Source organism: Muscardinus avellanarius (genome assembly GCF_963383645.1).
Source record: "Muscardinus avellanarius genome assembly, chromosome: 21".
Classification (NCBI taxonomy): Eukaryota; Metazoa; Chordata; class Mammalia; order Rodentia; family Gliridae; genus Muscardinus; species Muscardinus avellanarius.
Window position 1 is genome coordinate 11,273,620 of NC_137807.1, and position 25,787 is coordinate 11,299,406.

The following is a 25,787-nucleotide window of genomic DNA, read 5'->3' on the forward strand; positions in this document are numbered from 1 at the left end:
CACTACAATGATAACTGTGTATCTTCACCTGACCATACCTGTAACTTTCCTATGATCCCAGTACATGGGAGGCTGAGACAGGAGGATTATAGGTTTGCAGCCAGTCTCTGCAACTTAGTGAGATCCTGTTTCAAAATAAGAAATAAAATAGGGCTGGAGGGTTAGCTCAGAGGTAGAATGCCCCTGGGTTCCATTCCCTGGCCATGCCTGACGTAAGAATCTAAGAAACTTTAGATCTATACAGTTAAAATGGTAAGAGTAGGCCGGGCATGGTGGTGCCCGCTTGTAATCCCAGGAGACAGGAGGATCGCACAGGTTCAAAGCCAGCCTCAGCTACTTAGTGAGGCTCTCAGCAACTTAGTGAGACCCTGTTTCCAAATAAATTATAAAATAGGTCTGGAAATATAGCCCGGAGGTAGAAAAGCCCCTGGGTTCCACCCCTAGTACCAAGAAATAAGGTAAAATAAAATAAAATAAAATAGTAAAAGTAGTAAGAAATCAGAAACAAAATGTACCATCCCCTAACCATGCAACCATGCTTCCTTGTTTTCCAAACTTTAGTTAGGGTGCACAAGAATCACTTCAGGATCTCGTTAGAATGCAAACTCAAGTTCATTAGGACTGGGGCAGGGTCTGAAAGCCAGCCATTCTAACAAGTTCCCCAGGGATGCCAGTTTGCTAGTTCCTGGACCTCACCTACAATGGCTAGGTACTAGCTGAGCGCAGTCTTAGATGTGGTGAGCCCAGCCACTCTGAAGGCTGAGGCAGGAGGGCTCCAAGTTTGAGGGCAACCTGGGCCATGTAGCAGCTTGTCTCCAAATAAAAAATAAAAAGGGCTGCGTGTGGAGCTCAGGGGTAGAGTGCCCCTGGATTCAATCCCCAGGACTGCAGAAACAAAAACAAACAGAAAAACCCCCAAACCAAAAAACAACCCCCGCCCCCAAAACTCCAAAACAAAGAACAAAAGATAGAACTATACTCGGGCTGTCTAGTAGCTGTTGCTGAGTGTGGCAATTTAAATTTAAAGTTAAATTAATTAAATTGGGATTAAAAATGTGCTTTCTCATTTGTGCTACCCACCTTCGGGTGTTCAGTGGCTACAGGTGGCTGGTGTTTTGACAGCACAGACTTAGAGCATCTAAGACAGAGCTCGGCTATCGCAGCCAGCGCTTTCCTTCCACAGAGCTATGTCCTTAGACATTGCAGAAGTGAGTCACAGGTCACATTTCAGGTAAATATGCGCATATACCAAAGCTTCAGCATGAAAAAGCAAATGCATTTCCCTCCCTTCCTTTCTTCCTTCCTTTTTTTTTTTTTTTTTTTGTGGTGCTAGGGAATGAACCTAGGGGATTTTACTTTCAACTTACACTTTCAGCTCTATTTTCTTTCTTTTTTTTTGTGGTAATGGGGATGGAACCCAGGGGCATTCTACCTCCGAGCCACACCCCCAACCCTATTTTGTATTCTTTATTTTGAAACAGTGTCTCACTGAGTTGCCAAGGGCCTCACTAAGTAGCTGAGGCTGTCCGCGAACCGCGATCCTCAGGTCTCAGCCTCCCGAATGCTGGGATGACAGGCGTGCGCCACCACGCCCGGCTTTTTCGTTTTATTTGGGAACGGGGTCTTGCTAAGCTGCTGAGGCTGACTATGAACTTGTGATCCTCCCGTCTCAGCCTTCCAAGTACTAGGATAACAGGAATGTACCACCATGCTTAGCTAACATTGGATTTTTTTTTTTTTTTATCAAATCATTTTCAGAGGGAAGGAAGACGTTCTGGGTTCAACTCTCAGCATGAGAGGCTCAGGAACCTTGAGACTTGGAAACAACTGGTCTCCCAGTTTACCCCTAAAAGTGGTAAGTTTTGTTTGCAGACAAGGCAAAACCCAAGCAAAGCAAAACCAACCACAAAATCCTAATACCCCCCAAATAAACAAAACAACCCCAAACCCCAAACCTGAGTCAAGAACCCAACACAAAAATCTAAGTGCAAAAGAAAAAAAAAAAAAAGGCACAATTATGTAGAAACCTGGCAGCAGGGTTTCTAAACTGGGCGTTCTTCAAAGGTTTTGCTCCGGCCTCAGGAAAAGTTCTAAATATATGCAAGTGTATTTTCTGCCCCAAAATAGTCTCACGTTGAGTCACTTCTCCAAATAAGTCATGCAATATATCAGGGGGTGGCTGTGTCGTTAGTGTGGGCAGCGAGGTTGATGGGTGTGGGGTAAAAATAACAGCACGTGTGTTTGTGCGAGGCCGGAGCTATCTCAAATGTTTTCCTGTGTGCTGGTATCCCTGGATCATGGGCCATAGGCTCCACAGGTGGGCAGGGCTGACGTCACGTCTCCCCATTTGTCAGATGAGAAAGACAGATGCCCCGGAGAATTCACACCGTGTGCTCGAGGTCGTTGAGAGTTAGATGCACAGTGTGGGTTAGGATGCAGGTCTTCCTGGGAGCCAGATGCGGCCAGGATGCTCGGGCACTGGGCATGCGTACATTGAGGTGCACACACACATACGTGTATACACGCACACGCATGCACACGTGCACATACACGCTCTACCTGTGCTGGCTGTCACGAGCGGCAGCCAGACCGTGGACTTCTGTGTCACCGTGGGGGAGGGAAGGCCCTTTACGGGGAAAGAAACGCAAGGGTTCCGGGTACCTAGAGGGGAGAACGGATGGTGCCCTAGCTCTCCCTGGAGGAGGGGTGTGGGGCGCGGCTGAGGCCAGCGGGCATGGCTGGGTAGGCAGAGCAGAGCGAGGTCCAGGATGCTGGAGCTGGGTGCAGCAACGGGCTGACTACAGGGTTCTGTCGCGCTCCATCCCCCGGGTATCCCATGTTCAGCGCTGCGCTCAGCTAGAGAAAACCATGTGTGATTTCCTGCATGACACCGTCTGTGAACACCGGCAGCAGTGGCATCCAGTGCTCATCTGAAGACACAGGGATCTGCTCCACGCTCCAGGGAACACGGGTTAGCTTTGGATATGTTGTGTATGTGCCCTGTGTGCTATACCTCGCGGAGGAGGATGCCAGGGGTTTTCTTTTCTTTTCTTTTTTTTTTTTTTTTTGGTGGTACTGGGGTTCTTGGAAGTCCTTCTACGTCCGGATTACATTCCCAGACCTATTTTATACTTTATTTGGAAACAGGGTCTCTTAAGCCAGCGCGGCTGGCTTCGAACCTGCGCGATCCTCCTGTCTCCGCCTCCCAAGCGCGGGGATTACAAGCGTGCACCACCACGCCCGGCTTGATGCCAGGGATTTTCAAGGGTGATTTTATTTACCCAAGTTTCACCCTGTGAAAGGCCCTTAGAGCCAGCCCCGGGTCAGACGCCATTCCTCTGTGAACGTCTGGGGACCACAGGTGTCTTTGCCTTGTGGGATCGTGTTGTCTGGCCTCTGTCCTCAGCCCCCACATTGCTGACAGTCTGCTGGGATTTCAGACAGAAAAGGCCCCAGAGGCGCTTTCCCTGTTTTGAATGTGGGGCTCCGAAGGGGGAAGAAGGATAGGAACTGATATTTACACACGGTGCTCCACTTTTCTCGGGTCTCTTCCTTCTTCTTTTAAATTTGATTCTTACTAATCAGGAAGTTAAGGTAGGTCTTGTGATCTCTATTTGTCAGAAAAAGAAACAAGGCCCAAAGCTGGAAAATGATGTAGGCAAAGACCAAAGTCTTAGCCCCAGAGGATCGGGGATAACACCAGCTGAGATCAGTCTCCGATGGACTCTGGGTCACAACCGCTATCCGGAACCTAAGTGTGAACCCCAGGTGCCAAAAGATGGGTGTCGGTGGCCCCTGCGGGTGTCACGTGACGTCGGAAGGCTCACTCACTTACTTTCTTTCCTCCTGGATGGAGTTGGGGTGCCTCATTTCCATCAAAGCACAGCCGAATTTCTGGGGGTCAGAACAGATGAGCAAAATGTGAAGTGTCTACTATTAGATAATCTGGGGCAGGGTTGGGCACAGGATCTAGGGCCCTAGCCATTAAAAGAGGAGCCTGCTGCCTGGGAGCCAGCTGTTGGAGATGGTCAGGGGGTCAGGTGGGCAGCGCTGCTTGGGAAGCAGGCATAGCTGAAGACTGGCTGTTTAAAGGTCTGGGTGTGTGGACTTCCTGCACCTGCACACAACGCTCCCTTGTGGCCTGCTCTCTCTAAAAAAAAATCATTGCCCCCCTGTCTGGAGCAGGGGACACCAAACTCACGATTGGAGCCCGCAGCCCAAACACGCAGCTCCCTTAGCTGGCATTTTCACTCGGGAGACAAATAACACCGAGAATTTGGAATTGTCCAATCTCGGCATCGAAGTCGCTGGCTTCGAGGCTCTGGGTGGGTTTGCCTCTGAGCAGCGGGCAGAGGGGAGGGGTCCCGCTGCAGCCCCTCCTCCTTCCCCGTGGATGGAACTCAAGCTGGAGGAGGGTCGGCCCTCTCACCTCTCCGTTCTCAGGAGGGTCTCCGTTGCCAAAGGTGCTGGTCACCACCAGGACCAGGGTTTCATGTTCCAGGTGCACGATGTCATATTCTTCCATGGACATCACCTGGGGGGTGGGGGAGGGGACGAGGGCAAAGGCAAGGGGCGGGGGGAGGAAAATGGGGTCAAGGAGAGAGAAAAGAAGTGGGCCATTTTGAATCATCTCCTTTGGAAGGAGAGACAGATACTCTGGACTGTGAATATTTCAATGGGCTCCGTGGTTAGAACCGAAAGCTTTTTGGTAGCATGGGATCTTGACCCCACACTGCCATGACTCTCAGGCCCTCAGGTCACTGGGGCCTGAGGTTCACAGGAGTCTGGGGTTGAGAGCCAAGGGCTTGGCTGCCAGAAGACATACAATTTTTTTGGTAGTGGTACTGGAGATTCAACTCAGGGGCCTATAGCCTCTGAGCTATACCCACAGCCCTATTTTTATTTTTAATTTTTAATTTTGAAATGGTCTCACTAGGTTGCTGGGGGTCTTGCTAAGTTGCTGAGGCTGACCTCAGGCCCGGGATCATCCTGTCTCAGCCTCCCAGGTACTGAGCGTACAGGCGTACAACCTTATGCTTGGCTCGAGACATAGATGTCCTTGGGCCTCTTGCGACCAACCGATCCTGGGTTCTTCCTGACTCCATTTAAGCTGAGAACAACCTGGCTAGGCCTCAGTGGTCCTTCTCAACCTCTTCTCTAATACTGCCTCCAGCTCTGTGACATCCCCAGGGCCAAACAGCTCTGAGGCACCTGCCTTGGGGAAAGATGCTACTCTGCCTCAGCATCGCCTGAACAACATTTCCCAAAGTAGGCTCAAAGGAGGTCCAGCCTTCTGAGATGCTCATAAAAACAAGTGGTCCATAGCCAGATGTGTTCGGAAACATTTATAGTCTATCCATTCTTCTATGTATATTCAAAGATTAAAGGCTCTGAGGAGTCCTGCAGTAATGGAACCTACTGAGCTGTATGTAAGTGAGAGATTTCCCAAATGGCTCATCATAAGCCTGCTAACAGATATGGGGACCTCCTCCTCCTCCTCCTCCTCCTCCTCCTCTTCCTCCTTCTTCTCCTTCTCCTTCTCCTTCTCCTTCTCCTTCTCCTTCTCCTTCTCCTTCTTCTTCTTCTTCTTCTTCTTCTTCTTCTTCTTCTTCTTCTTCATCTTCTTCTCCTTCTCCTTCTCCTTCTTCTTCATCTTCTTCTTCTTCTTCTTCTTCTCCTCCTCCTCCTCCTCCTCCCTCTCCCTCTCCCTCTCCTTCCTCTTCTTCTTCCGCCTCCTCCTCCTCCTCCTCCTCCTCTTCATCTCCTCCTCCTCCTCCTCCTCCTCCTCCTCCTCCTCCTCCTCCTCTCTTTCCCTCTCCTCTCCCCTCCCCTCCCCTCCCCTCCTCTTCTCTTTCTCTCTCTACTGGAGATTGAACCTAGGAGTGTTCTACTTCTGAACTACACCCCCAGTTCTATTTTATTTTGAAACAGGGTCTTGCTACGTTGCTGGGAATCTTGCTAGGTTGCTGGGGCTGGCCTCAAACCTGTCTCAGTCTCCCGAGTGCTGGGATCACAGGCATGCGCCACCATGCCTGGCTGAGATGGAGTTTCATTTGGTGGTTCCTGGACTCCTGGAGTGTTCGTGGGGAGAGGAGTATCACAGGCCCCTGACACTTAGGTAAATGTGGGTCCGTGTGCCTCTCGCATGGTCCCAGGTGTCTCTCTATTCTCCTCCCCCTGGTCCCTTCCCGACCACATTTACTCCAGCGGGCCCCGCCCCACCCACCTTAGCGTCGAAGGCGTGCTGGAAAATCTCACACAAGGTCTTGGCGTACGCTTGCGACTTGCCGGTCTCTGTGGCGTAGAGGATGGTCGCTTTGACCCTCTTGGCCATTGCTTGACCCATCAGCTTAGCCGAGAACTTGACGGCTCTGTGGGGTGAAGACAGAGAGGAAAATGGGAAAGAAACACAGGGGAGAAGCTGCAAGGTTGGGACATTCAGGCAAGAACCGTGATCCACGCGGCTGGACCAGAGAGAACCGACTCTCTTCCTTGATGGTTTCAAGGGTCGAGGCTGCTGATGCGGGCACCAGAGCGACCGTCTTAGGAGATTCCCCAGAGCAGCGGGTCGTGAGTGAAAATGGTGGGTTCATTCTGTTAGCTTGCTATTTGATGGCGTCCCATCTCAAGACTCCCGGTTGGCCAGGCATGGCCCCAAGGGTCATCGTTCATCCATTCCCTCCTGCATCCATTCGTGAGATGCTTGTTGAGTGCCTATGTGCCAGACATTGTTCTAGAAGCAAATAGACTCAGGGCATAGTTGTGGGCAAGCAGCTGTCATGAGGTTTATGTTTGTGACACACACACACACACACACACACACACACACACACACACACAGAAGCAAATCACTAACAAGATACCAGGCATTGAGTTAGAAGACTTTTTTTTTTTTTGGTGGTACTGGGGATGGAACCCAGGGGCATTCTACATCCAAGCTATAGTTCCAGCCCTATCTATCTATCTATCTATCTATCTATCTATCTTTCTTTCTTTCTTTCTTTCTTTCTTTCTTTCTTTCTTTTTCTTCCTTCCTTCCTTCCTTCCTTCCTTCCTCCCTCCCTCCCTCCCTCCCTCCCTCCCTCTCTCTCTCTGGTATTGGGGATGGAACCCAGGGACATTTGACCTCCAAGATACATCCCCAGCCCTATTTTATATTCTTTATTTGAAACAGGGTCTCACTGAGTTGCAAAGGGCTTCACTAAGTAGCTGAGGCTGTCTGCGAACCACGATCCTCCTGTCTCAGCCTCCTGAATGCTGGGATTTCAAGCGTGCGCCACCACGCCCGGCTAAGGTTTCTAGATCCACAAAGGGCTGGGTTCTTTAGCAGTGCGAATCCAGGGCCTTGCGCAGAGCATGGTACCTAACACATGCTAAATAAATATCTATAAAAAAATCTATGAATTTAAAAAGATGGCCAGGTATGGGGGTACACGCCTGTAATCCTAGTACTTGGGAGAATCACGGATTGGAGGCCAGCCTCAGAAACCTTGTGAGGCCCTCCGCAACTCAGTGAGACTCCGTTTCAAAGTAAAAAATAAAATAGGGCTGGAGATGTAGCTCAGAGGTAGAATGCCCCTGGGTTCAATCCCCAGTACCCTCCCTTAACATACACACAATGAATTAATGAATGTGTGAATGAATGAATGAAAAGATGGCTCCACCTAGGCCCTGGTGGAGTTTAAGTGTTAAGGGCAGCCTCTTTCTTGCTAAATCCAGAGTCCCCCAAACCCAGTGTTCCTTCCTCTCTGCCAGCAGGGAGCAGGCTGGCAGAGAGGCGAGAGACTCGGGAATACCTGGGCTGCACCTGAGGGATCCTCCCTCTTCTTCTTCTTCGGGGGAGTCTCAGTGTAGACAAATTGCTAATTTTCTCCCACCTGGGTATTACTGATGGTAAATTTCTCAATTTTTAGAATTAGGGAAACCACCCACGCTGCAGGAAGACTCTGAGCAAACCTGGAGAAACCCAAAGGAATAAAGGTGCCGGGAAGGTTCCCCTGGAAGTCTCGGAGCATCACGGCGCAGCTATAATTAACTCCCATTATGTCGACTTCAAAGCTAATAGCGCAATTAATGTTTTAGATTTCTCTCTCCTTTCTTTTCCTGGAGACAGTAGAACTGAATCGAAGCCAAAGGTTGTCCTCGCTGAGAAGATTCTAGATCCTCCAACAGGGAGAGGGTGCCGTTGCTGAGTTCTTACTTGGCGGGAGGGTAGAGCGGGGCACAAGGGAGGGAGATCCCAGTGGCTACATTTTGGGGGTCAGTGTCTTGCCTCTGAGGCCCGTGGTGTAGATGGCCCCTGGTAGACAACTAGATAGCATACAGAGAACATTCTGGACTCAGGCTAGCCCAGTCCATCCCAATATCTGCTTCCAAAATGCTAGCTCCAAATAGGGGTCTCTGCTGAGCGCATCAGCGGGGTTCTCTTTCTTTGGGTCAAGCCTGGTGTGCTCACGAAATCAGCTCAGCCTGCCTCACCCTACTTCCTGCGGGTCCCTGCGGGCCGAGCATCCTTCAGGAAAAGCAGGAGCCCGGCGGTCGCCGTCCACGCCTCCCGTCCTCCCTTCTTGGCTCAGCGAAGTCTAAATCTCCAGCTCAATTGACACTTCCCAAGGAAGCCTGCCGGACCTCTCAAACTCGGCCAAGTCTATTTTATGGCGGCGGCAGGAGCCGCCCCGAGGCCCCTGCTGAGCTGACGTGCTTACTGTATTCCGTGGTTCCGAGCTCCCTGAGAGCAGGGACCGCACTGGTCTGGCTCACCAGGACAACCGAGCACGGCGCCAGGCAGAGAGGGAGCACGGCACTCACTTACCAACTAAATAAATGGACACATGAATGGATGGATGAATGAATGAATGAATGGACGAGTGAATGAGTGAGTGAGGCTGGGCCTGCAGGATCCCAAGGCTGTGTGTGGTAGAGTTGACTCATCCCTGCTCCTCCCTCCTCTGACTTCCTGCTGCAATTGGCCATGATGGGAATATTTATACCACAGGAATTGGCAAATTACCAATCAAGGTATTGCTGTTATATAATATAAAAAAATGTAGTTTTTTGCGGTACTGAGGATTGATCCCAGGGGCATTCTAATTCTGAGCCACACTGCCAGCTCCAGTTTATTTTTTATTTTGAAATAGAATCTCACTAAGTTGCTGAGGCTGGCCACTAAACTAAGATCCTACAGTCTTAGGCTCCCAAGTACTGGGGTTACAGGCATGTGCCACCATGCCTGGCTACCATGACTATTACTATTATTATTTTTTTTATAGTACTGGGAGTTGAACCCAGGGGCAGTCTACCTCTGAGTTACAGTCCCAGCCCTATTTTATTCTTTATTTTGAAACAGGGTCTCACTAAGTTGGCCTCGCAAGTTGTTGAAGTTGGCGGTGAACCTGCCATTCTTAGTGCTACTATTACTAAGGTTATAGTCACACTATAAGGTTATTACTTAGTAATAGTGCTACTATTCCTGATAGAGCCAGAGCTGGGCGTGATGGCGCACACCTGCAACCCCAGTACTTGGGAGGCTGAGACAGAATGATCACAGTGGCCAACCTCTGTAACTTACAGAGGCTCTCCATAACTTAGTGAGAATCTGTTAAAAAGATACAGAGCTGGGAGTGTATGGGAGTGTAGCTCAGAGGCAGAATGCCCTGGGGTTCACTCCCCAGCAACACACACACACACACACACACACACACACACACACACACACACACACAGCCGGTCACCACCATTCGCAGCTGGATTCACCTCCGAGGCTCAGAGGTGAAAGCGATACACGGGGTGGGTGAGGAGGATGGGCCAGCCCTTTTACAGAGAGGTCGGAGGTGCAACATCTGCCTGGCTTCCTTTTCCGGGGCTCCCGGGTCTGTGGGCACATCCCCGCCCCCGCACTCACTCGGCCAGCTTCTTGAAGCCGATGGCGCGTCGCTTTGTGGGGGTCCCGTTGGTGCCTTTCCAGACGTGGGTATTCCAGGGATCGGGCTGGGAAGAGGAGAGGGGACTATGATCAGCCATCAGAGAATTAAGCAGAAGATGCCCAGGAACCCCTGCGGCTGGTGGCTGCCAATCTGTAGCCGGAAGGCAGGGATTCAGCAGTGGCCCCCCGCAGGTGTCCCTGGCCAGGGGCGGGCGCTGCCTTCTTGAATTTCCTGCCAGCCCTTCCCACCCGGCCCTCGGTCCCTCTCCAACTTTTCTTGTGAGCCCTGAATACTTGTTTCATCTCTATTGGTCTTTTAGCTAGACCCGTGCGGTCCAGTATGGGAGCCACATGTGGCCACTGGACATTTGCACATCCAAAGTGCCAGCCCGAACTGAGATGGTGCCCACGTGTAACCCACACAGCAGCTATGGGAGGCGAGCTATGGAAAGCTGCAGAAAGGGGTACCTGGTATTCGAAGGACGGGGTGAGCCGGTAGTTAAGCATCTCCTGGTGGAAGACAGGGGTGATGCTTCCGGACATGGGGGGCACGATCCACACCCAGTCAGCCGGGCAGCCCCCGCGACAGCGGTACTCATTCTCCATGTGCTTGATGAAGGACTCGGTGGCAGAGTGATGGTCGACGATGGTCACTTTGTCACTCTGTGGGGAGGGCAGGGAGGAGGAGACGGAGGTAAGAGAAGGTGGGCATTCCGGGGCTTCCCCCAGGCCTGGCCCTGATTTTTAAAGAAAGCTGCTAAGATCGTTGTAAACAGAATAAAGTGAAATGGTGAGTCCCATTCCTTTCAGTCTTGCTAATAATTCCCAGGAGAAGGTCTCTGTTGGGTGCGAATGCGTCTTTAACCCCTTTCTTACCAGTGGTACCCACATCATCCTAATCTCAATAGTGAGAGGGGGCGGGAGCGGGCGGGACCCGGAGGGAAACCGCACCAAGTGCTGTGTGCGCACGTGTTTCAATCACGCTGGACCTTATTTTGATGTATAATTACGAAGCGCCAATACAAGCGTACTTTAAAAAATCTGAATTCCGCTGACCCATCCAGATAAAAAAATGTAAGAGGGAGGCCTCGGGCAGCAACTAGCTAGACTTGAAAATTTCATTTTCTCCCTCTCTCCCTCTTTCCTTCATTTCTTTTTCGTGATGGGGATTGAACCCAGAGGCATGTTACCTCTGAGGCACACACTCAGTTCTATTTTATTTTTTTGTGGTCCTGGGGATGGAACCCAGAGGATTTCTACCTCTGGGCTATACTCCCAGACCCATTATCTGTCTTTTATTTGGAAACAGGGTCTCACTAAGTTGCTGAGAGCCTCACCAAGTAGCTGAGGCTGGCTTTGAACCTACGTGATCCTCCTGTCTCAACCTCCCAAGTACTGGGATTACAAGCGTGCGCCACCACGTCCGGCCTATTTAATTTTTTTAGATTGAAACAGGGTCTCATTAAATTGCAAAGAGCCTCACTAAGTTGCTGAGATCAAAACAGGGTCTCATTAGGTTGCTAAAAGTCATTCTAAGTTGCTGAGGCTGGCCTTGAACCTGTGATCCTTCTTTCTCAGCCTCCTACGTACTGGGATTACAGGTGTGCGCCACCACACCTGGCTTCTTGTGTGTGTTTATTTTTTTATTTATATTTTTTTGGTGGTACTGGGGATGGAATCCTTCTACCTCTGGGCTACACTCCCAGACCTATTTTTATACTTTTTATTTGGAAACAAGGTCTCTTAAGCCAGTGAGGCTGGCTTTGAACCTGCGCCATCCTCCGGTCTCCGCCTCCCAAGCGCGGGGATTACAAGCGTGCGCCACCGTGCCTGGCATGTGTGTTTATTTATTTAGTATTACAATTGTGTTTTTAATTTTGCAGTTACCTTACGGCAACTGATACTTGTACCAGTATTGGGAAGAGGCATCAAAATGTATTAAGGTGCTGGTATTGGAAAATTGCTTTGATAATTTCCAAAGTGTAAAATCTAGTCAGAGCCTGGGTGCTGCGCAGGCGCTCAGGCAGGGAGGGGCGGCAGCTGTTACAATGCAGAGTTCCTCTCTGTCTTTGCCCTTCATTCTAATCATTACCCTATAGTAAAAGCCTTAGAGTCAACTGAAGCCGTTAGCCCTAAAATTACAATAGAGGCAACCGGTGCCTCTGTTTACCTCCTCTCCTCTGGGATCAGCCTGGGCATAGGAAAGGTAAACTTTGTGTGTGGCTTCAAAGCACCCTAGTTGATGAGCAACCAATACTGCCCAGTACAATAGACAAGGGCCAGGTAGATTCTTGACCCTTGCACTTAGGAAGTGCACTGTCCGGAGATAAAGAGGCACCGCCTGGCTAAGGGATAAGTAACCAGCCCATTGCCTTGGTAACACTGATGAGAAAGATACCAATACAAAATCTATTTAAGGGTCGGAGTCCCCAAAAGGGGCCAGAGTTCCATTTTTGGGATCTCCAGCACGCGGGTGAGCAGGCTGCTTTTTCCTTCTCTTCTCCATTTCCTACTGATCTATTTCCCACTCATTTTGTAATAAAGATTTGTTAAAGCTGCACTGAGCTGCCTCTTAGTTTTAATTTTTTTTTTTTTTTTGTGGTACTGGGGATGGAACCCAGAGGTTTTTACCTCCGGGCTATACTCCCAGACCTTTTTTTAAAATATATATTTTATTTGGAAACAGGGTCTCACTAAGTTGCTGGAAGCCTCACTAAGTAGCCGAGGCTGGCTGCTTCGAACCCGCGCGATCCTCCTGTCTCAGCCTCCCAAGCGCGGGGATGACAAGCGTGCGCCACCACGCCCGGCTGGTTTTAATTTTTCTATCCAACCAACCTTAGTTGACGAAGAAAAAGAACCCCCACCATTTCAAACCGTAACAATACTGGTTCTCCGTTTCGCAGGGTGACATAAACTCTTCTGAACATTCGGAGTTTTAGGTCATAAAGCGATTAAAAGTAAACACAAGTAAATCCCTGCAGAGGTTAGAGGAGTGAATGCCCGGGGCGTGCTGTGGCTGGCAGGCTCGGGTTCACATAGTACCCAAGTACTTACTCCTTCTCTGCCCACAGCACCCCAGGCACGCGTCTCACGCACATCCCCGCTGTCTCTGGCTCCCCGGCCTTGAGCATGGATACCCCGGTCCACGCCAGTGAGGGGCGGCTCTGTGCTCCTCGCCCCACCTCAACTCTCTTCCCTGTGCTGTCCTCCCTCAGCTCCCCTCTCTCCACACTTCTTTCTTGGGGCTTATGGCTTCTGTACAGCTCGATCCCTGGCTTGATTAAACAACGCTCAGCTTGTCATCCGTGTGAGCCTTTCACATGTGTCCCGCTGCCCGACAGGATGGGAAGGCGCCAGAGAAAGGAGGTGTTCTCAACTCTAGAGAGTGACCCCGATTCTCTTCATCCCTTGCTTTTTTTTTTTTTTTTTTTTTTTGGTGGTACTAGGGTTTCTGGAAACCCTTCTACCTCCGGGCTACACTCCCAGACACCTATTTTTTATATTTTATTTGGAAACAGGGTCTCTGAAGCCAGCACAGCTGGCTTCGAACCTGCGCGATCCTCCTGTCTCCGCCTCCCAAGCGCGGGGATTACAAGCGTGCGCCACCACGCCTGGCCGTCCCTTGTTTTGAAGCAGCTGAATGCAGAGTCCTGGTATATGCCCATCCACCTGGTTTGTTTATTGCTTATTATATTAATTGTATAGGGGATTGAACCCTGAGGCTCTCTACCTCTGAGCTGTACTCCCAGCCCTTTCTGTGTTTTTATTGGGGATTGAACCCCGAGGCACTCTACCTCTGAGCTGTACTCCCAGCCCTTTCTGTGTGTTTGGAAACAGGGTCTCTCTAGGTTGCTGAGAATCTCACTATGTTGCTGAGGCTGGCCTTGAACCTGGAATCTTCTTGTTTTAGCTTCCCAAGTACTGGGATTACAAGCATGTGCCACCACACCTGGCTCTGGTGTCTTTATTAATAGTGCCCTCTCGTGCTCCCCAAAGTGTCATTAGACAATAAAATTTTTCAAGCCGGGCGTGGTGGCGCACACTTGTAATCCCAGCGCTTGGGAGGATGAGACAGGAGGATCGTGATTCAAGTCTAGCCTCAGCTATTTAGTGAGGCCCTTTGCAACTCAGTGAGACCCTGTTTGAAGATAAAGAATAAAAAATAGGGCTGGGCGTGTAGCTTGGAGGTAGAATGCCCCTGGGTTCTATCCCCAATACGAAAAAAAAAAAAAAAAAAATTCCAGCCATTCTACCACAATACCATTTTCCAGAGCCTCCATGGCTGTGACTAGGAGGATGAGAATCTGCTTCTGTTATGTAACAGTCTGTGTCTTGAAGAGATGACAAGCCCCAGGGGACATCTGTCATCACACCTGTAACCCCAGTACTTAGGAGGCTGAGACAGGAGGATTGCAGGTTGGAGGACAGCCTCAGCAGCATAGCCAGACCCTGTTTCAAAATAAAATAATAATAATAATAATAATAATAATAATAATAATAATAATAATGGAGGCTGGGGGTGTAGCTCAGAAGTAGAATGCCCCTGGGTTCAATCCCCAGTACCATAAAAATTAAAAGTAATTGTAAGCAGCAAGTTACACCCCCCTTTCCACCAAAAGGCCCCACCCAGGACCCATGGGACCGGGAGCTACACAGACAGGAAGCCGCCACCCCCACGTGTGGTTCTGGTGGCTGGGTCTCTTAACCCTCCGTGCCAAGGCTTCGACCCCGGTGCTACCTGGAAGCTGTAGAGAACCGCGATGTTGATCTCTACCAGCGCCTGGTCCTTCCACAGGGAGGAGGTCTTCCTCATGTCCAAGTTCATCTCCTTGGCCACTTCCTGAGAGAGGAAAGAAACAGCATAGGCTGGGCACCTCTGGAGTTCAGAAGAAAGACAGCCAGGGCCCGTGGTGCACGCCTGGAATCCCAGCTACTCAGGAGGCGTGTGTGTGTGTGTGTGTGTGTGTGTGTGTGTGTGTGTGTGTGTGTGTGCATGTGTGTGTGTGTGTGTATACACGTGTTTTTTTGTGGTACTGGGGATGTTCTACCTCTGAGCTACATCCTTACCCCTATTTTATTATTTTTTATTTTGAAACAGGGCCTTGCTAAGTTGCTGAGGCTGGACATATAAACCGGTGACCCTCCTGTCTCAGCCTCCCAAGTACTGGGATGACAAGCGTGCACCACCATGGCCAGATGGATTGAAAATACTTCTAAGAAAATTCCGTCTGTACTGAACATTTTCATTAAAAGACTATGTACAGCTGGGCGTGGTGGCGCACGCTTGTAATCCCCGCGCTTGGGAGGCAGAGACAGGAGGATCGCGCAGGTTCGAAGCCAGCCGTGCGCGCCGGTTTAGGAGACCCTGTTTCCAAATAAAAATGTAAAAATAGGTCTGGGAGTGTAGCCCGGAGATAGAAGGGCTTCCAGAAACCCCAGTACCACCAAAAAAAAAAAAAAAAAGACTATGTACAGATATTTTCTTGTCATTATTCTCAACACCACATAGTATAACAACTGTTTTTATAGCATTTTATTGTATTAGGCATTCTAAGTCCTCTAGAGATGGTGTAAAGCATGTGCCAGGATGTAGAGAAGTCTATGCAGATATTGTGCTATATATATATAATTATATATATATATATATATATATATATATATATATATAATTTATTTATTTTTTGCGTGTGTATGTGCTTGGGTATTCTACCTCCGAGCTACATCCCTAGCCCGAGTTTTTTTTATTCTTTATTTTATTTTATTTTATTATTTTTGGTGGTACTGGGGCTCCTGGAAGCCCTTCTACCTCCGGGCTACACTCCCAGACCTATTTTATTTTTGGAAACAAGGTCTCTTAACCCAGCACAGCTGGCTTAGAACCTGCGCGATTCTCCTGTTTCCACCTCCCAAGCGCGGGGATTACAAGCGTGCGCCACCACGCCCGGCCTTATTATTCTTTATTTTGAAACAGGGTATCTCGCTAAGTTGCAGAGGGCCTCACTAAGTAGCTGAGGCTGTCCGTGAACATATAACATAACATATAACATATAATATTCTCCTGTCTCAGCCTCCCAAGTGCTGGGATTACAAGCGCGCGCCACCACGCCTGGCTGATACTGTGCTATTTTAACAAAGAATTTGGGCATCTGTGAATTTCTCCTGGACTAACTTCTGCACGTGCAAAGTGCTTACACACTGTCAGCATGTGCTTGTGGTGTGTGTTTGTGATTCCGTTCCAACCCCTTCTGGTTCTCAAGGTCCAGGGCTGCGGACGTGGTCCTCGGCCTTGTCCTTGCCTTTCCGCTTGGGCTGGGCCCTGGGGGCCTTACTTACCTCCAGGATGTTGTAGCGGGAGTTGTCACAGTAGTCCCGGACCCCGATCTCCGTGCCCATGTACCAGCCGCTGAAGGGGCAGGCACTGAACTCCAGGCCGCCGATCTCCAGCAGCATGTTGGACACGGCGGGGAGCCCGTACCACTTGAGCCCCAGGTCCTTGAACCAGGCAAACCTGCGGAGGAGCAACAGACAGGCTCGGACGGAGCAGGCGTCTCCTGGGACACGTGCCCGTGTCCGGGCCGCGGAGAGAGTCAGGGGTCTGAGAAACGCACAGAGGGTCCCTGGGGCGACGTCCAGCATGGGGTCCCTCTTACTTGGGGTGCCTGATGGGCACTTCCAGTACCAGCTCCGGCGGGATCTGGAAGAGCTCCGGGTCGTTTCCGTTGGCTTGCAGCAGGAGCGGCAACACATCGAAGCGGCCCCGCGGGGGCTTCCAGCCCTGCTGGATGCAGATCTGCAAACAGACCACTGCTCACGGGCCGCGCCCCAGGGCCTCCACCCGCAGGATGCCAAGCCCGGGTCCAGGGCCCGTGCCCAGCGGCCGTGTCCTCGGGGGACCTCACGGCCAGCTACCCCCGTTCACACGGCTCTCCATGTCTGTGGGCCCAGGACACAAGCCCAGCCTGTCTCCAGCAGCCGGCTTCATGTTTTCAGGTCTTCTGGGAACTCCCAGAGGCCCAGGGCCGAGTCTGACTAGCTGTGCACCTGCTGTGCCTGCGCCACGGCGCTGCGCGATGGTGAACCAAACGCGGTGTAGAATTGCTATACAGATGCGCCTGTTAGCGCAGCTGTCCAAACGTATGGCAGGAGACACGTAGGTAATTAAAATTTGCTAGTGGGTTATGTTAAAATAGCGGTGGATTTTTTTTTATTACTATATTAGCCTAAGTTATTTATTTTTAGGTGAACCCAGGGACATTTTACCTCTGGGCTACCTCCTGGCCCTATTTTATTTTTTACTTGGAAACAAGGTCTCACTAAGGTTCAGAGAGCCCCGCTAAGTTGCTGAGGCTGGCCTTAAACCTGCAATCCTCCTGTCTCAGCCTTCCAAGTACTAGGATTGTAAGTATGTGCCACCACACCCAGCAATATAGTCACTTTAATTCAATGATATACTTTATATGAATGTTAATATATTAAGAATGTGTCAAAATATTACTATCAGGATATTCAAATTTTACATATATATTCAATTTTACATATATTCAAATTTTACATATATATATATATATATATATACACATACCTATATATATTTTTTATGGTACTGAGGCTTGAATGCATTATACCTCTGAGGTATACCCCTAGCCCTATTTTATTTATTTTATTTTATTTTTGCGGTACTGGGGATGGAACCCAGGGGCTTTCTACCTTTGAGTAACACCCCCAGCCCTAATTTTTTATTCTTTATTTCTGAAACAGGGTCTCACTGAATTGCAAGAGACCTTACTAAGAAGCTGAGGCTGTCTGAGAACTGTGATGCTCCAGTCCCTGCCTCCTGAATGCTGGGATTACAAGTGTGCGCCACCATGCCCGGCTTTAGTTTTATTTTTAAACAGGGTATCGGTAGGCTGCTGAGAGCCTCACTAAGTTGCCGTGGCTGGCTGCAAACCTGCAATCCTCCTGTCTCAATTTCCCAAGCATTGGGATTACAGTCATGTACCACCATGCCTGGCTCAAATTCTATATTTGATATTAAATCAAATATGCAATATATTTACTCATCTAAAATATATCAAATATGTATAATCTATAACATAATAAAATCCATTAAAATCAACACTAATTCATTAAAGATAAATAGTAAAGTGCATATATTTAAATATAAATATAATAATATATTTAGCGTTACAAGTATACTTAGTAATTCAGTACATTTAGCATTCATTACTATATTAGCCTACTAAACCTAAATTATTAGTATTTCAACGTATGATCATATAAGAATTATCAGCAGCTGGTCTTGGTGGTGCAAGTTTGTAATTCCAGCGCTTGGGAGGCTGAGACAGTTGGTTCACGCAGGTTCAAAGCCAGCCTCAGCTGCTTAGTGAGGCTCTCAGCAACTTAGTGAGACCCTGTTTCCAAATAAAATATAAGAATAGGTCTGGGAGTATAGTTCTGAGGTAGAAAAGCCCCTGGGTTATACCCCCAGTACCACCAAAAAAAAAAAAAAAAAAAAAAGAATCATGAGCCAGTTCATTTTCAATTTGGCCTTGGGAGCTAGTGTGATTTTCACTTAAGCACCTCTCAGTTTGGACCAGCCATGTGGGAAGCACTGCTTAGCCACACACAATAGTAGCTGCGCAGTGCAGGTTCGAAGCTTGCCTGCCCGCCTTCCCTCCAGGACAACCAATGGCCATTCTAACCCTGAGCTCCCCTTTTGAAAGTGTCTTGCTACCTGCCTGCCAGCCTCGACTTCTGACTCCTTCTGTCCCAGCCTCCCCAGAGCTGGGGTTACAGGTGTGCCCACCACACCTGGCCGGGGGCGGGATGTTTCTCAAGGTATAATTATGCGGTTAGGTTTGGTGTGATTGTGTGCTGTTAGCCGAGGGAGGAGGCCCTGAATCACGGGCTTTGGAGAACACATCCTGGCCCGAGAAGGTTCTAGAAGGAAAAGGTTGGGCACTGAAGTTCTGCTCACCGCAAGGCAGGGCCGGCCAAGCCCACCGCCATCACCCAGCCGAGTGGTGGAGAGCCAGGCTGAGCCTTCTGCAGCACAGGTGGTGCCCTGGCCCTGGTGACAGCCCCCTTCCTGGGAGAATCCTACTGTCATGAAAAAGCCACCAACAAAGGCAGTCGGCAGCCACAGGCATGGAGACCCCGCAGGCCTGGCGCTCCCTCCTTGAGGAGGCGCTGGGCGGAGTCAGAGGGGGCTTGAGTGAATGACAGAGAAGATTTCCTGGGTCGAGGTGGGGGAATAAATATAAGATGGCACCAGGCATGGGGGTCACAGTGTGCATTAGCTTCTATGTGTTACAGGACCACTCAGGAGGGACCCCGGTTTTTTGTAGTGTTGGGGTCATTCTGCCTCCGGGCTACATCCCCAACCCTAGTGTTTTAGAGTTTTTTTTTTTTTCAGTACTGGGGATTGAACCGAGGGGGCATTCTACCTCCGAGCTACATTCCCAGCCCCGTTTTTTATTCTTTATTTTTGAAACAGGGTCTCACTTAAGTCCTGGAGGGCCTCCCTAAGTTGCTGAGGCTGGCTGCAGGTGAATCTGTGATCCTCCTTGTCTCAGCCTCCCAGGTACTTGGGTTATAGGCATCTGCCTCCTGGTGGCTTTTATGAACTGACATATTTATAAACATTTGTGGTGTGCTGGTGGTGGGGAGAGTCAAGCCTACCCAAAGAATGGTTGGGTGGGTTTTCCTTTACTTTTTTTTAGTACCCCTGGATAAGTCCTTGGCACTGGTGAGACTCAGTCTACCCAGCAACAAAATGGGCCAAGAGTTTCCATGGGGGGCAGCAGATGTGGAGAAGCAAGAACTGCAGCCGTTCACCTGGAACCACAGCTTCAGAGTAACTGGGATCCGGGTGGGGCGAGGTGGGGGCACACGCGCTCGCACCTCTGTGAACTGCACGTTGGCGGGGTCCCCCAGGATGGAGCCATCGGGCTGCTTGTAGCCGGCGTAGCGGATGAGCTGGGAGTTCCAGACGCGGTAGTCGTGTTTGCCGTCTGTCCTCTGGGGAAATATGGTGATGGCCGACCTGTGGGGACAGGGCAGGGTGCCTGGCGTGAGGGCTGGACTCGAGCTTCGTGGAGACCTGCCTGGCCCAGGGCTTCGGGAGGCTCTGGGTAGATCCCCAGGCGAAGGGGCAGACGTCTAGGGGCGCCGTGGCCTGCTGCTCCACAGGAACTCCTGATTGGCCAATGGTGGAGGGCGGTGCCTGTGACCTCTGCTGCAGGCAGGAGGGTGCTTCCTGACCCAGGGACTTTTTTTCTAGAGGGTGTATGTGTGTGTGCGTGTGTGTGGGGGTATTGGGATGGAACCTAGGGGGCATTCTACCTCTGAGCTACATCCCCAGCCCTATTTTATTTATTTATATATATATTTATTTATTTATTTATTTTCGCGGGTCTGGGGATGAGACCCAGGGGCATTCGACCTCCAAGCTACACCCCCTACCCTAGTTTTTATTCTTTATTTTGAAACCGGGTCTCACTGAGTTGCAAAGAGCCTCACTAAGTAGCTGAGGCTGTCCATGAACTGTGATCCTACAGTCTCAGCCTCCCAAATGCTGGGATTATAAGTGTGCGCCACCACGCCCGGCTTATTCTATTTATTTATTTATTTATTTATTTATTTATTTATTTATTTATTTGTGGTACTGGGGATAAAACCCTTCTACCTCCGGGCTATACTCCCAGACCTATTTTATATTTTATTTGGAAACAGTGAGGCTGGCTTCGAACTTGCGCAATCCTCCTGTCTCCGCCTCCCACGCGCGAGGATTACAAGCGTGCGCCACCAACGCCCAGTTGATTTTATTTATTTTTAATTTTGAAACAGGTTCTCACTGAGTTACTGAGGACCTTGCTAAGTTGCCCAGGCTGGCCCCCAACCTGCGACCCTCCTGTCTCAGCCTCTCAAGTACTGGGATTACAGGCGTACACCGCCATGCCGGGCTGCAACTTTACAATACTGATGCGAACCTGTCTTCCACGGGCTTCTTTTGAAGCAAGAATGTCCAGGGACACACCAGGCTCTAAGTCCCTTCAATAGTGCTGTGCTCTGGGGCTCCCCTGTTCTAGTCTCTCTTCCCTTTGTGGCCCTCATTTGAAGCCTTGGGAAAACGGAATCCTGAGTACGTGCCCCAGACTCAGCCTGCCTCACCTTCCCCAATCACCTCTCTGCTTCTGCCCCTAGTCATCCCCAACCCTGCCCCATGAGAGGCAGACTTGAGGTCTACTCTCCTGTCTCCGTACACAGCCGCCTTGTGGGGAAATTCTTTTTGCAAAACTCATTTCAAGTAATGACGCACCGTGTCCTGGGTAATCAAATGGGCCTGGTTTGATAATACCTTTTCACAACATTTCCCCACCCCTGAACCATGCTAAAATTGACTACTTACGAAGAAAAAATAAATTCACTTGGATGGTTTTTATTTTACTTTATTTTGGGTACTAGGGATGGAACCCAGGGACCTTCTACCTCTGAGCTATACCCTCAGCCCTTTTTTCCTTGAAACAGGGTCTGGTTAAGTTGCTGAGGCTGACCTCTAATCCGTGGTCTTCCTGACTCATCCTCCCAAGTACTGGGATTACAGGTGTGTGCCACCGTGCTCACGTTCATTAAGAGAAAATTGTAGGTTTTTGGCCACTGGCCTCACCTACCTACATGGGCCACCATGAAAATTGTGTTCTGTAATTAAATTGTTTAAAAGTCTGATAGAAGACCTTGGCTGGGGCCTGGCCTCTTTGTTAAAAGGGAGCTCGGCAAGCATTAGAGAAACATGAACCAGGTCTCAGCACCTAACTGGAAGGACTGAAAAAACCACTGCCAAAAGAATATTATTTTTACATGTGGTTGGTTATGATCTCACGTGCGGGTCTCCAGCCCCTGTGTCCTAAGTGAATGGTCTCAGGACAGGCTGCAGGATCGCTGTACTGGCTTCCTGTATCAACATGGGGTCACATCTCAAGTTCACTCACTGCCCATGACTCTTCTCCCATACCTGTTCCTGCAGGAACATGGCCCTGCCATCCCTTGCCTGGAATCCCAAGAACCAACTCAAATTCCCTGTCTGCACCCAGCATCCCCTGGCTTGCCAAGGTCACAGGACCATCTGTCTGAGCACATCTTTTAGGTCTTAAGCCTCCATGCAACAGAGGCAGTATTAAATACTGCAGGAGTGTGGCGTCACACCCAGGTGGATTTAGTCTGGCTGAAGGAAAAACTCTTACAGAGTCAAAGGTGCTCTTAAAAATACTTTAGCCTAGCCGGGCGTGGTGGCACAGTCTTGTAATCCCAGCATTTGGGAGGCTGAGACTGGAGGATCGTGGTTCACGGACAGCCTCAGCTACTTAGTGAGGCCCTCTGCAACTTAGTGAGACCCTGTTTCAAAATAAAGGATAAGAAATAGGGTAGGGGGTGTAACTCAGAGGTCGAATGCCCCTGGGTTCCATCCCCAGACCTGGAAAAAAAAAAAAAGAAAATGAAAAAGAAAAAAACAAAAAACTTTAGCCTTGCTAGGTTTGGGAGGCTGAGACAGAGGATTGAAGGTTTGAAGGCAGCCTCAGCTACTTAGTAAGGCCCTCCACAACTTAGTGAGACCCTGTTTGAAAATAAAGAATTAAAAAAAGGGCTGGGGGTATAGCTTGGCAGTAGAATACCCCTAGGTTCAATTCCCAGTACTGAAAAAACAAACAAACAAAAACAACTTTTAGCACTGCCGGGTGTGGCATATGCTTGTAATCCGAGTACTTGGGAAGCTGAGACAGGAGGATCGCGGGTTCAAGGCTAGCCTCGGCAATTTAGTGGGGCCCTCAACAACTTAGGGAGCCCTTTTAAAAAATTAAAAATAAAATGGAACTGGGATGTAGCTCAGGGGTAGAATGCCCGTTGGTTCAGTCCCCAGTAACACACACACACACACACACACACACACACACACACACACACGCACACACACCCTCCCTATCAGCTGTATTGGAGATGAACACAGAATGAGTCAAATGTTTTTTTCTCTGGCACTAAGACACACTGCTATGTATTTGGTTGCGTACCAGATGAAGTGCATTTGTGTGAGGTATATATATGTATATATATATAAAAAAGCATGTTTAGAAACACCAGTCACACGCAGACAGTGGGCGCGATGCTTGCGCGATGCGTGGGAACCTGGATGGGCAGAAGACGCCGAACGCAATTACGCCCGTCACCTGTTTCCTGGAGCGCGTTCTCACCAGAGGGCAGGTCAGACGCACCGCGCAGTGCAAATTATATCATCTCTCCCCTTCTCCTCTCTGGCCTTCCTCTCACTCTTATGTAGGAATTATTTCTATACGTGTATACATTGTCTTATGACTCATTACTTTAAGCCATGAGTTTTAAAGCTTAAGAAAAAAACAGCTGAATATTTTCTTTTCTTTTTTTTTTTTTTCGATACTGGGGATGGAACACAGGGGCATTCTATCTCCAAGCTATAACCCTGGCCCTAGTTTTTATTCTTTATTTTTTATTTTTTTATTTTTTTGGTGGTACTGGGGGTGGAACCCAGAGGCTTTCTACCTCTGGGCTATACTCCCAGACCTATTTTGTATTTTATTTGGAAACAGGGTCTCACTAAATTGCTGAGAGCCTCACTAAGTAGCTGAGGCTGGCTTCAAACCGGTGCAATCTTCCTGTTTCAGCCTCCCAAGTACCAAGATTACAAGTGTGTGCCACCACGCCCAGCATCCTTAATTATCTTTTAAACCAAGGGAGATCTGGAGGCTGCTCCAGACAGCAGAGCAGAACATGGTCAAAGGAAGTTGTTGCTGACCTTGGGATTTTCCTAGTCCTAGGAATCAAAAACAATTCTCCTCGCTCTCTTTGTGGGTGATAGAGAATTGAGGGTTGAACACATTTATTGCTGCAGGTTTGCAAACTCCATGGGAGTCTGCTTCCCCAGAGAAGAGGGACACAGGGTTCGAATGAAGAATGCCAGGCCACGTCTCCCAGCATGGCTTCTGTTCCTAGCCGAGGAGCCATGCTGGGGAACACCAGACTCCCTCCCCTCCACACCCAGCGGGGCCGCTCACCTGAGGTTGCCTTTGTTGGTGGCATACTTGATATGGTTGCAGATGTAATTGAACATCCCGTGAGCCGTGGTACAGTCGCGGGCGTCGAACACCTGAAAGCGGGGTAGGGCGGGATGGATGACCTCCCTCTCCCGCCTCCCCAGCAACCCTAGTGCGGTTTTCCCATTTTGGGAGAATCCAGAGTCCCCCCTCTGGCTGCTGCCACACTGGAGAAGTGAACACTTCATCACGGAGTCCTCGGTTGCCTTTTATATTCTCTGTTTTCTAAGCTAATAACCATCGTCCGCGAGACCCGGGAAAGCGCCCCGCACGTGTAAATGAGGAGCTTTGATGGTTTGGCTGTATTTTCTGTTAGGAGACTAGGGTTTACGCATTAGAAACCAAAGTAAGTGGCAGATAAAAACAAACTTTGATCCTGACAAGCAGTCGACTTCCCATGCGAAACTGTGTCCTAGAATAAAATCATTCCAGGCGACGCGGAAATGAATAACTTCAGGGAGTAGGCAGAGAGCACGAGTAAGCAGAGAGAGAGTAGGCGCAAGGCAACAGGGAGTGGTGGGGTCTGCGGAACACTGGAGGGCATATGTCCTAGCAAGAGAGACGCAAACTCAACGTACAACAGCCGGCGTGGGCTGAATTTAACATGACTCTTGTCAGGATTTGGCCACGATCTGAAAATATGGGGTGTCATAGCCCACCATCTGATAGGTCCTTGAGGCTAATGGGTACAAGGATTTGACCTTTTCAAAGCTCTATCCGCCCTCCCTCTCCTATTCCCTCCTCAAAGGGTTGCTGACCTCACCACCTACCTGCAGCTTGGACCACTGGATCCTGCCAACGCAGCGGGAGGCATTCCTCCAGGCGTGCTTGGCCCCGTAGATGAGCTCCGTGTCCTTGAGCTGGTAGGTGCTGGCATTCTCAATCTCCTTGTTCACCTCGTCCAGTCTATCCATGTGTGCTTTAGAGCCAAATCTGAGTGAGCGGGGAGGGGGTGGGAACATCATCGCTATGATTTGGAAGTGCCCCCGAAAGGCCTAGGTGTGAGGGGCTTGTCACCGCCTGGGACACTACGGAAGGTGGTGGGACCTTTAAGAGGCGGGGCCTAGGGGGAGGAGGTTAGGTCAGTGGGGGCGTGGCCTTGAAGGCATTGCTGGATCCTGGCCCTTCCTCTCCCCTTTTGGTTCTAGGTTGCCACGAGGTGAGCAACTTCCTTCACTACGTTCTCCCGCCACGATGCTCTGCCTGGCCATGGGCCCAACAGCAATGGGGCTGACAGACCGTGGACTAAAACCTCCAACACTTTGAGACAAAATGAACTTTTCCTTCTTTTCTTTTTTCTTTTTTTTTTTAGGGAATATAAGAGTTTTATCTAGGGAAGAGGGTACAGTTTAAGAGAAGGCCATCATAGATGGTTACATTCCAGAAAAAGGCTACAGAACAGCTTGTTTTCAGAAGTGGAAAATGGCCAAACTTTTTTTCCTCTTTTAAGTTAATTCTCTTAAGTATTTAATCACAGTGAGGGAAGGCAGACTAACCCAATTACCCTTTGGTAGAAGTTAGTGGAAGAAATGAGCTATTAAAAAGGCTAGAGCCTGAAAGGCGTGGTGGCGCACGCTTGTAATCCCCGCACTTGGGAGGCGGAGACAGGAGGATCGCGCTGGTTCGAAGCCAGCCTCACTGGCTTAAGAGACTCTGTTTCCACATAAAAATGTTAAAAAAAAATAGCTCTGGGAGTGTAGCCCGTGGGAGTGTATCCCGGAGAGGTAGAAGGGCTTCCAGGAACC

The 25,787-nt window shown here is 49.6% G+C and overlaps 1 protein-coding gene across 2 annotated transcripts in view; it reads right to left on the reverse strand.

The window, feature by feature from the left end:
- Positions 1–25,787, reverse strand: part of NOS1 (nitric oxide synthase 1) — a gene marked incomplete at both ends in the record, with an annotated part of 88,984 nt that overhangs the window by 30,534 nt on the left and 32,663 nt on the right. The window contains 12 exons of one of the 2 annotated variants that reach the window (XM_080717727.1): positions 2,560–2,661; positions 3,836–3,894; positions 4,430–4,534; positions 6,227–6,371; positions 9,902–9,987; positions 10,391–10,585; positions 14,661–14,762; positions 16,256–16,430; positions 16,573–16,712; positions 19,826–19,967; positions 24,004–24,095; positions 24,813–24,975. In XM_080717727.1, the coding sequence (XP_080573853.1) occupies positions 2,560–2,661; positions 3,836–3,894; positions 4,430–4,534; positions 6,227–6,371; positions 9,902–9,987; positions 10,391–10,585; positions 14,661–14,762; positions 16,256–16,430; positions 16,573–16,712; positions 19,826–19,967; positions 24,004–24,095; positions 24,813–24,975 (1,506 nt within the window). The remainder of the gene's footprint in view (positions 1–2,559; positions 2,662–3,835; positions 3,895–4,429; positions 4,535–6,226; positions 6,372–9,901; positions 9,988–10,390; positions 10,586–14,660; positions 14,763–16,255; positions 16,431–16,572; positions 16,713–19,825; positions 19,968–24,003; positions 24,096–24,812; positions 24,976–25,787) is intronic. The other variant, XM_080717728.1, reaches the window with a different exon arrangement.